We start from the raw sequence: 12,661 nt of genomic DNA on the forward strand, positions 1-12,661 counted from the left end.
GACAAGATACGCCACCGCCAGGCTGTACACATGCTAATGCTTGAGGGGGCATGTTGACATACAGTCATTACCATGTAGCACAATCTGATATATATATATATATATATATATATATATATATATATATATATATATATATATATATATATATATATATATATATATATATATATATATATATATATATATATATGCCAGCGCATTGACTTTCTTAAAGTCTGTGAGGCAACCTAGTTGTTTCATGGCAGGAAGTCAACTCTCATTGGTAATGGGATTTGTGTCCCTTGCCAAAGCTCTGAGCTGCACTGATGAGGCTTCAATAGCCGAAACAGTACTGTCTGTAGCATGAGTATATATATATATATATATATATATATATATATATATATATATATATATATATATATATATATATATATATATATATATATATATATATATATATATATATATATATATATATATATATATATATATATATATATATATATATATATATATATATATATATATATATATATATATATATATATATATATATATATATATATATATATATATATATATATATATATATATATATATATACACATATATATATACACATATATATATACATACATATGTATATATATATATATATATATATATACACATATATATATACATACATATGTATATATATATATGTAAACTTTAAATCGCTCACTATTTGCTCTCTCTTCCAAATCAAAATACACATACAAGTTAAAAAAATTATATTCACTGTTTGAATTTTGTAAAGCACTAATATGTTTTCAACTCTTTCATTCCAATGCATTTTATTAGATCTTAGTGTTAAGCCCTTGCTATAGTAGAAGTTTGCTGTTTACCAACCAATCATCCCAATAAATATATTTGCATTATTATAATATACTATTATTATAATATGATATAAATCTGGAACCAAAGCATCCTAACCACTCAGTAATAACTAGTGCATTGGTCCGAGTACACGACAAGCAAGAATGTTATCAGTGAGCATCAGTGCGGAAATACATCACTGAGCTAAGGTGAAGGTCATGTCATCCTGATCACTTGTCAATAGATTTATCAATCGGAAGTTGCTGTAACATGACTTTTTGTTCGACGCCAAACCGAAAGTGGCATTTTCCTTCACTGATATAACTAACAATCCGTCCATTCACAGTAAAACCGTCCTGAGATCTAAATATGTCTTTCATTTCTCCCTCAACTGATCTCACGAAGTTGTTATTGTCTTTGCGGTTGTGGAAACTAACTATTATTCTTCCCCAAAACTTCGTCTTAACCTTGAACCTTCCGTCGAACTCTTGCTGATTGATTACCAAACTAGCGAGAGTCTTCGTAAAGGAAGGTAGTCTGATGTTACTGTCGACTGACCAGATGAGCTCCTTTTCTATTATCTCTCCTTCACTTCGACTCACAGCAACCTCACGAGAGAACCCACCGTTCAATTCAAATACCTAAAAAGGAAAATACAATTTACTGCTCCTAATGGCAAGCGTCTCTTCTAGTGTATAATCCCACGACTAAACACGAGCGAAGCGATTGTTTGGGAGATTTATGATAAATGCATATGTGCACACAACTCACGAAAATTATTCATCAACGGTCGTCGCAAACCCTTGTACCAAAATCTCATCAACAAATTTAACCATTTTTCAATGGAGGTGTTTAACTATAATAACAATACAAAACACATATAAATCTATTTACATGTAGATATGTTACCAAGTCTTTGAAATTTGTAGACAATACCCTAAACCTTACCCATGTGATTGGATTATACATAAATAGACAGATTAATTTGGCTTAAAATCGCTATTAAAGCTTTGACAAGACTTTTTTATTCAGAATTAAGACTGGCCAACGAAACGCCGAGAAGGCCGAGAAACAGAAAGTAGAGCCATTAAGTCGTGCGCATTTCACAACAAAATCATGCACATTTCAACAGTCTATAGCATTGTCGAATTGCCAAAGATTTCTTTAACTAATGTAGAAATACTGAAAAGTAATTGTTTCTTTTTTGCCGATTTCAAAGTAACTGACATTTTAGATACTTATAATGTGTACTTTGGTATTCCAACTGATGTTCAAAACAGTGAAAGTAAAGGAAATGACGATGATATTTTTTTAACAATTCTTATAAGATTATTACGATGCTTAATTAAAAGAATGATTATTCGATTTTATAAGATTTAGTTATAAGAATAGTCATTCGAATTTACAAGATTGAAGTATATAGTGACCGATGTTGGGCAATATGTTACTATTATTATTTTTTCTAAATAATTTTGTTAAATAGATTTTCTAAAAAACTAGATAAATATCACAACTTCTTGATAGTGGTTGCTATGACGATTTGAAATGTAAACATAATTGTGCATTGGTTTTCTATTATTACTGTATTACTATATTATTAATACTGGTTATTCTAATAATATCAGTGCATTTTACTTCTAATATTGCATTTCTCCTATTGCAGGGGGAAGATATAAACATATAATCTTTTCCTTTCACTATTGCTGTTTGTTGTATATAATATAACTGCAGCTACTATTGCAGTTATCCTATTGCACTGCAGTGCCATTTGACTGCTAATATTGCATTTTTCAACCATCAGTACCCTTTCTCTTTCCAATATCACTTTGGTCGTGGGCTGTATGACAGGGGAATTTCTAGTGTATTAAATAGCCACAAGTGTTGTACATGTATTAACCTCACCCACACACCTTACACAGCATGCTCAGTGTTATTCCATAGTATTTATTCAGGCATATTGTATACATTTATTATATCATGTTGTATATTATATTGTATATTATATTATTTTGTATATTATATTCTATATTATATCATGTTGTATATTATGTTGTATATTATATCATGTTGTATACTATATTGTACATTATAATATGTTGCATTTTTATATTGTACAGTCAAACATGGATAACTTGCCCTCGGATAGCTCGAACACATGGTTTATTCAAACAGTTTTGTTTGGTCCGTTCCCACGCAATGATAAATTGCTTCAGATAACTCGACCTCAGCTTCGTTAACTCAAACAGTTTTCTGTTCAACGGCTACCGAGACGGTTGTTATCGCTTTAGAATATCACTTTATTCCAAGCCATAGAGATAAACTCCAACTTTTAGGAGTTCGTAGGCGTCGTTATTACCACCATCGGCAAAATATTTTCGTCAACGACTTTTCTAAAGGTTTGGCGCAATTTGATTTTTACCAAACATCCGCTTAGCGATGGTCCTACAAAAGCTAGGAAAAGCAAAGTAACCTTTGCATAAACTTCAAGAGAAATCGGCAAAACCGATCTTGGTTAAAACGCTCAAAATAAAAAGATGTCTTTTCTTCTGAGCATTTCAACAGCGATAAAATTTTACTAATTTTAATCTGAAAACGTCCTGGCAGTCGCATCATATGAAACAACAAAAAATCTCAAGTGATAGAAAAATCTCTATACTTTCTGATAAAAGATTTTCAAACTTTACATTAAAAGCATTTAATTTGAAACAAGCCATTCATGCTTTTGATTTATATTATAGTTTGTGTATGTACATGTATTTGCTAATAAATACATGGACTTATGACAGTGCTCTGATTACTTGAAGTCTTGATAACTCAAACACTTTCACTCAGTCCTGTGAAGTTTGAGTTATCCATGTTTAACTGTATATTATATTATGTTGTATAGTATATAGTATATTGTATATTTTATTAAGTTGTATATTATATTGTGTATTATAATTATATTATGTTGTATAGTATGTTTATTATCTTTTATTATACAAAAAACTCTAAAGAAGAAATAAAAAGCTTTGAAGAAAACAAAATTACGAAACAGTTTAAATTTGCCTAATACTTTACACTTTGTCCAAAACCAGAAAATACAAACAGCTTATATGAAAAAATTTAAAGATGCATAGTAGCGCTGTTTGCAGTCAGCATAACTTGCAGTCAGCATAACTTGCAGTCAGCATAACTTGCAGTCAGCATAACTTGCAGTCAGCATAACTTGCAGTCAGCATAACTTGCAGTCAGCATAACTTGCGGTATGCAGTCAGCATCACAGCGAGTACATTTTGCATATTTTCTACGCCGCCATTAAATGCTCAAGTCGTTAAGTGAAAAGAAATTGAATGTCAAGGATATAATGAATTTATTACATTCTGTATCATAGCCTTAGAGGAACACATAACAATACTCTCTACCATAGCGTTAGAGACAAACATCACAATTTTATCTAGTTATTTGTTGGAGTAGGTAGAAATATTTTATATTGCAAATTGCAATATATATCTAAATTAAATACAGACCTATTAACAATGGCTACTGAAGTTTCTGTGGCCATGTTTATACTTGATGTAAGTTGTCTTCTCGGGGACTAGCAAAGATAGTGCCCGATTGGACAACTGTAGACAATGAGTAGGCAATATGCCAAGTTTCTGCTATTTCACACAATCATGTGCAATAGTACAGGCCACCCAATAAGCTGCCCAACTTTTATACACATTACCTTCAGGAGTAGATAAGCCCAAAATAACCAGCTTCTTATTCACACTCACTAAGATCTGATCTAGATTAATTAAACTTATAGAACACTAATGAAACTTACCAATTGTAATTTAAGAATCTATACCATAGATTTTTACCATAGACATAGATGTCCATGGCTAAGAATCTATACCATAGACTCTTACCATAGACATCTAAATAACTAGTAACAGTTACCTCGCAAGGCGTCTTCAGAGTAAGCTCCATGGAGGCTCCTGTTGTCACTCCTTTCGAAACTTCTATTTCACAAGTCGATTTAGTAGACCTCTCCGTTTTAAAGCTATACTCATGTTCGACTTCGGTATCATTTACAAACGTTGTTGTGAATATCACTTGACCTTTGGGTTCAACTGGTATTTGTTTGTCACTGTATTCTGGCTCCCCTTTAAAAGCATCAAAATCATTGGTAAACCATCAGAGCTATCAAGCGATTTCAACTGATATTTTTTCTCTGAAATAAATTACATTTATATAAATTATATTTTGCGCACATAAAAAGAAGACTGAAACTCAAGTGTGCTTTATGTGGAGTCTCAACAGCTGCTCAGCATCCTGCATCCACTCATGTGACATGTGACGTTTGACCCCTGACATGTGACACCTGACATGCTTACATAGAGGAATATTATTTATTTCTCTTTATTTGTGCCAACTGTGACAGTTTTAAATAAAGCCTGTAACTCTTGGATGAAGATTTGTAATTATTTCCCCAGTAAAATGTTCAGTTTTGCTATAGTTTCTTAAATTTAGTTATTAAATTCATTGTATATACGTATGATTTGAATTACGATATGCATGTATGTCATTTTCATGGTTCATACAGTTTTTTTATTAAAGATTCCCCTTTTCTGTTTATGTACCAAATAATGTAAGCTCACACTTTTTTCCACTAATAGTCTTTAGTCTTAACTTCACCGTAATGCTTACATATCAGGCTAGAAAATTTAAACTAAACCAATCAGTTCAGAATTCCGTAACAGCGCAAAATTGGAGTAGATGATATGATCAACATAAATATTTGGTTCACTAAAATCGTAAGTATTAACATTATCAACAAAAGACTTATGAAAGACTGTTTTTGAAAGAGAATCCAAACTACGGCGGTCTCGTGTGGCTGCGATTAACTGTTCGTTTTTTAGCTTTTAAGAGCTTGTAATCACATTTCCACATATTTTGCATCTACAACACAACAGAGTAAGACATGGTGAATCTTTTGATACCAAATAACTGTAATGTGAATTTTGGTGCAAGTCAACCTTTAAGAATTCTCTATGTCAACCAATCAACATTAAGATTTCAGACTCGATAAGAATGCATTAGTGCATTTAAGTTCAAACCTTCAATTTTTTGTCCAGCGCACCTAGGTTAGATTTCCATGAGCTATTTTTTCATAAGGCAGTCGTCTTTTGTTGATAATGTTAATACTTACGATTTTAGTGAACCAAATATTTATGTTGATCATATCAATTGACATCGAGAACTCTTAACAAAAGTGTCCTTTACTCTCCTTTATATTCTCCTCAGTTACATGCTCTGATCTACAGCTATCTAATAAACTGTATATTATTATCTAATGCTGGTTAATTATTGATTACAGCTGTATTGTTACCTTTGTGAACACAACAGACTTTTACAACGTTGTTTTTTTATCTATTGTTGGTATCGCAAGCAGCAAACAAGCGCTGCCTAACGGGAGAGGCACAAATCGAAACATGATTCAATAAAACTTGATAAAACTAGCTGCCAGAGGCAAAATCACAAGATTAATAACACAAACTGTGGCAGTGAGTGAGTGGCTCAAACATTGGAACTGTGCTAATCAAATATTTTCAGGAGAAGACAACTTCTACAACATGAAAAGAGATTTCAACTATTCTTCAGCTTGAACAGAAATTTTTGCTATAGACTATATTTAAAATATTTTCATAAATAATTTACCAAACCACATTGGTAATGCAGCCACCAATCTAATTGTTCATTAGTAAATATACTTTTAAAATCTTACCATGCTGGAACCGTACCCGGCCCCAGTTTATCTGGAGCTGCAGTTGGTCTTTTGATATCTTGGCCTCATCTTTTGTTTTGACAGCATCAAACATCTTCCAGGCCCACTCGGTAATGTAATCATCAAGGTCCAGTATTCCAGACATTTCCTGTACAGTTGACACTCTGCAACACCATTGTTGTGGTAAGTTTCATCAAGTTGTTTTTATAGCATGTTGTAGCATTTACCTCTACAAATTCCTTATCATTAGTACTCTAGCAGTCTAGTTTGTCGTGCGAGATCGGCAGGTGTGATAAATAACTGCACAATTATTCCATAACACAGCAATGCGGTTGATTTGAGCAGGTAGTAGAGTGTTGGTCTACTAATCTGAAAGACATGAGTTTGAATCCTATTGAAAGCAATGTTTTTTCAATCCTGGAAGCCAGGGGTTCCAATGGAGGGGCACGACTCTCATTATAGTAAATATTATATTGGTTATCATTGTAAAATGTTCAGTGATTCTGCTTGTAGGTAGGACAGTTATCTACCTGCTCCATGTAAGATGTAATAAAACAAAGATGTAACAGGTACATGTGGCTTTAATAACACCTGCAGTGTCTTTGTTTACTTAGAAATAATACTCTACCAATAAGTCTGTCACAATTTATACAGAAACACTTTTCATTTAATATCAATACTTCAAAAATACTAAATTGTTTCGTTAGGAGTTGCCTTGCAGTGCCTTAATTATCAGGCTATGGGCATATTTGTAAACAAAAACAGTATAATTATACTCTGTGATTGGCTAATATATTACATTATAAATACTTTTTAGGCAACTACTTTCATAAACAAGTAAAAACTTAAAGTAGATAAAAGGTATTGTAAAGTCACTTTGAGTAACCATCAATAGATGCGCAATAGACATGCAACAGAGGCACCATGGCCGCGCGACAAACATGCAACAAATGTGCGATGCACATTGCACAGAGGTGTGATGGAAGTGCAACAGACACGCAACAGATGCGCAATGAGGGCATGACAAACTCGCAACGGATGCGCAGACAGACGCGTTACAAACACGTCAGAAACGCAATAGACACCCAGTAGACACACAATGGACCCACTAATGATTTTTGATTTTTGCCCAAGTGAGAATCATTCTATGCAATTATTTGGAGTTTGCTCTATTTAGCCATGAGGCAAGGTCACTGACTTCATATAGAGCAAACACCAAATAATTGCAAGGAATGATTGTCACTTAGGCAACTCACTTCTGATAACTTCTGATAATTATACATACAAAATAAAAAAACATCAGAAACTAGTTCATGATTGATTATATTTGAATAAACTTTGTATAGTATGCATAATAATAATAGTAATATTAATAATAACTATGATAAAAATGCATGTAGCTGTGAGAGCTGCAGGGACCCTTATGGCTTTTCCTCCTGAAGCCAAAGTGTTTAGAACTAATATGACAACCTATTATTTGCTGCTAAATAACACAAGACGGTGTTCGATTGAATAAAAGTCTATTTTCTTCTTCTGTCAACAATATACTAATATGTTCTTCTTCTGTTAACAATATACTAATATGTTCTTCTACTGTTAACAATATACTAGCATGGTTTACTTTTATTAACCATCACTAATTTTTTTACTACGCTTACTGCGCCTACAAAACTGAATTATAAAAAAGTTAGAGTTGTCTTTCCAAAAACATTATGGGTAATCAACCTAACTCTTCGTCAGAACAATATCCTCTATCAAAGGAGGTGTGTCATATTTGTTAATTTTATCTTATGATGACAAACACTGGACACTACACCGGGTTAAAGGATTGTGATATCACAGCAATTAAGTACAGAGGTTTTGCAACTAGATAACTCAAGTGTCGAGTAACACGATGGGAAAGTGTTAGTTATCTAGTTGAGTCAGTACGTGTCTGATGATGCCCTGCCTCGCTTTATTATGACAGAAAACTATATACTTTATTCTCTAACAGATTCGCTCAACCGCAGTTTTTTCCTTTACATTTGTACCCAATTAATTTTGCTCTCTAATAGAAGTTATCGTTCCTGTAATTTAACTCTTCCGGCAGTAAAAAATAAAATTGAACAGAAAGATTTTATTGAGTGAAAGTTCATTGGTGGTGGCAAGATGGCCATCTGACCTTGAATAGCCTCAGTGCTTGATGTAGATGTTGTCTATTTTATTCACAGTCACTTATTATGTTGATGCATTTAATAAATTATTATTTTTAGCTAGTCAGCTATTTATAGCTATTTATAGAACAACTGAAGCATCAAAATCACTCTCTTTTATTTAAGTTATTAACTAGGAAAAGATAGCCTCATGTTCCTCCAAACACGCTCGGTGACAGAGATGAGATAGACTACTACATAGGCGCTCTGAGTAAAACTGCTGGTATGTATTAGCCCACTAGCCAGTATAACAACCTTTCCGGTTTACAGTAATCAGTGGCAAAACTGCTTGCACCTCCGGGATAAAAGAAATTTGTTTGGCTTGTTTTAAAAAAAGGTGCACAGGTTTTCCTATTGATATATGTACTAATTTCCATTCAATGAGTCAGAGTTGAGAGGGTCATTGCCTATATTGCCTCCTTATGAATATTTAGGCAAACTTGATGATGCCTTCTCAAGTAGAACCAGTTTTCGTTACGAACAGCTATATTCTATATATATTTGGATGACCATGATAATAATAGTAATAATAAGAAATAATAATAATACTAATAATCTAATGCCAAGTTAAACTGCATATGGAAATCTACCAAAAAAATTTTGGATCATAATGATTTCAGCTTTCACACCAAGACTGAAACTTTACGGTTCAGTTCAACTAGTTCAACTTTACGGTGGCTGTTGTGGCCTTTGATAGTTAAATATTACCTGCTGGCATGCTCGCAGGACTATTTGGCTAAAACAAGGAATCCAATGATACTTTTTGATTTGTTTGTAAAACTTCTCATATCACGTAGTTTTAGAATTATTACTTTTAATACAATCGAGACAGAGCCTTTCTCTCTCATGCAGCTTGCTAACTTCACTATTTTTGCTGTCATTCTCCTCTGTTTATCCATCATGTTCGACGGAAAGATAAAGAGTGATAGTAGATGCGCATTATCTCAGAGGAAGTACTGGCCAGTCAATTACGATTCATCACATCTGCTAATGAGTCTACAGGGAAAATACTTATGCGCTTATGTTCTAGTTGGCTCATTCTTCTAGATATCAATAATGATTTTGTTTAGTAGAGTCTATCTACTAGCAGCCTATTCTCAGTTTCAGCCATAGCATATTCTCTCTGCCTCCGTTATCGCTACGTTTATAAGAATCAAACTATCTAACCATCATGTAAGAGCTTCATTTTAAAAATATTTCTTCAAAATAATGACACAAAGTTAAGCAAGGAAATTCAGAGCTTCTAGTGAATTACAAAACACAACTTTTCATTATAAAAGCAGTGGAAGCTTTTATTCATATAAAAAGATTTTGTATCAATTAAACTGAATGTAACAAAATTCCTCTTTCTGCAAGTTTGCCTCTGTCTATTTGACAAATCTATACAGCCTAACTCATTATATTGGTATTTTTATTATATGTAGTATTATACTATATAAATATATACTATATATATTGTATAATACTATATAATATATGTGGCATTATGTATATATATCATTATATAAAGAATAAAATAGTACTCAATTATGAAGAAACAAGATATTATTACTTATCATGAGCAAAATATATATAAACTCAGGTCCATTTCTGAGTTACAGATTTTTGCAAGCAGTTTTGTATTTTGGCTTTGCTCACTGATTTGCCAGATTTTCTTAGATGAAGCGGTTGCATATGTGTTCATATATACACGTATACATGAAACCAGTGATGACTTCACTATAAAGGTGCTCAACATAAGAAAGGAGCTGAGTAAAACACGACGAAGAGTGACTAAAATTTAATTTCACTACTTACTTAGTATGGTGATGTTCTTAGTTGAATCTATGAAAGATACAGGAGAGAAATACGATGTAACAGTGACTACAAAGCAATACTAATCAGCAATATGACCTTTACCTAGTTGGAAAGCATCTCATAATTTACAATAACAATGTTGACACCCTCAACACCACCTTATGGAGCATTTAAACATAAGCTTTTTTTGGTAGCTACTAGCTGATCTATACACTCAGTAAACTTAGCATTGTTTTAGCACCTGATGAGTCTGTTTGATCAGATTTTAAGCCTGTGCTTTTAACCATACAAAGCAATGTTGCAGTGCAATTGAAGTTTAGTCACTCCATACTTTGCATTATATACATATACACTGTATATACCGTATATATATACACCATATAGACATAGTATATACACTATATATACCGTATATATACACCATATAGACATAGTATATACACTGTATATACCGTATAGATATACACCATATAGACATAGTATATGCACTGTATATACCGTATATATACACCATATAGACATAGTATATACACTGTATATACAGTATATATATACACCATATAGACATAGTATATACACTGTATATACCTTATATATACACCATATAGACATAGTATATACACTGTATATACCGTATATATACACCATATAGACATAGTATATACACTGTATATACCGTATAGATATACACCATATAGACATAGTATATACACTGTATATACCGTATAGATATACACCATATAGACATAGTATATACACTGTATATACCGTATATATATACACCATATAGACATAGTATATACACTGTATATAACGTATATATATACACCATATAGACATAGTATATATAAAAATGCAAATATCGTGAGTTTGCTATTGGAAACGCAAAATAGACCACATATATGTGGTCTATAGTGTATATATACACTATAGACCACATATATGTGGTCTATAGTGTATATATACACTATACTATATATACCTTTTATACCTATATATATACCTTGACAACTAGACCAAGTAGAGTAACTCGTCACTTCGAACAGCAGCCTTACCTTTTTAGGAAGAGAGGAAACTTTAAGAGGACAGAGACAGCACAGGTAGGTGCTGTTCAGGCAGGAATCTAGTTAAAGCACTGCTTTTCACTGACTCACATACGGATGGTCAGCATGCTAATAAGATGATGGTAGACTAACACATCGATATCTACTGTATATCCCCAACTAACACCAATAAAAATGAATTAAACATAAGCCCTGACTTAACAGTGTCTTTTAGAATGTACAAGATGCAGAGAACTCTTCTCATTGGCTTACGTAAAATAACACTTTTCATGCTCCTATGCTTTTATTAAAAAGGTGACAACGCCTTACACGATAGAAGGTTCCGGAACAATTGTTTGCAATAGCACTACTTACAATGCACACCATCTTAAACTACTGTCTGTAGTTCAGTTCAAGACTTCTGAGTGACCAGTTTGGTGGTTTATTGGTCTGCCAAAATAGTAATTAGCCCAGCCATGGCACTAGTACAGTTGCATAGTAGGACTGAACCAAGTGGAGAAGCAAAAATTCAGAGCATTGTTTCTACTCTTTAGTATAATAAGAGCTGTGTTCGACCGACTGTCATAGTAACAGTGTTAGCCAAAACAGGAGCATCGCATGAGACTTCAACTCAGACTCATTTTTCACAGACAGGCAAACTAGCCATTACGCGACTCGGTTGCCTTACTACTTCAGAGGATAATTATGCATGCACTGATTACCCCTGAAAAACCTCACAGTAGACAAGACTGCCAAAAGTACTAGTTCATGTGAAATCAGCTAAACCTATGTTATAGAATGTTATTGTTTAGGATCTTATGTATACATACGATCACAGGCTAAATCGAAAGCTTTTGCCGGACCTAACAGGAAACACTGAGCCCAACCAACCTACCAACACACACCCTTCAATATTTTTAAAATTTTGCTGTTGTAGGCCATTGTATACATGCCAATTCAGCATTTGCATTTTGTTATTTATTAAAATTGCTAAATTGTTGCAGCTCTATACATTCAAGCCACAGCCAGTAGAA

The 12,661-nt window shown here is 32.9% G+C and overlaps 1 protein-coding gene across 2 annotated transcripts; it reads right to left on the reverse strand.

Moving 5' to 3' along the window:
* Positions 1-923: 923 nt before the first annotated feature.
* LOC137396734 (uncharacterized) lies at positions 924-11,747 on the reverse strand. Of its 2 annotated transcripts, XM_068083045.1 has the most exons (5): positions 11,640-11,747; positions 10,585-10,611; positions 6,596-6,759; positions 4,768-4,973; positions 924-1,484 (listed from the first exon to the last, which is right to left on the reverse strand). In XM_068083045.1, the coding sequence occupies exons 3-5, from the start codon at positions 6,738-6,740 to the stop codon at positions 1,074-1,076; spliced, it is 762 nt and encodes a 253-aa protein (XP_067939146.1). In that variant the 5' UTR covers positions 6,741-6,759; positions 10,585-10,611; positions 11,640-11,747; the 3' UTR covers positions 924-1,073. The 2 variants fall into 2 exon arrangements, with proteins under 2 accessions (XP_067939146.1, XP_067939145.1); XM_068083044.1 differs by lacking the exon at positions 10,585-10,611.
* Positions 11,748-12,661: the final 914 nt, after the last annotated feature.

This window comes from Watersipora subatra, chromosome 5 (assembly GCF_963576615.1).
Source record: "Watersipora subatra chromosome 5, tzWatSuba1.1, whole genome shotgun sequence".
NCBI lineage: Eukaryota > Metazoa > Bryozoa > Gymnolaemata > Cheilostomatida > Watersiporidae > Watersipora > Watersipora subatra.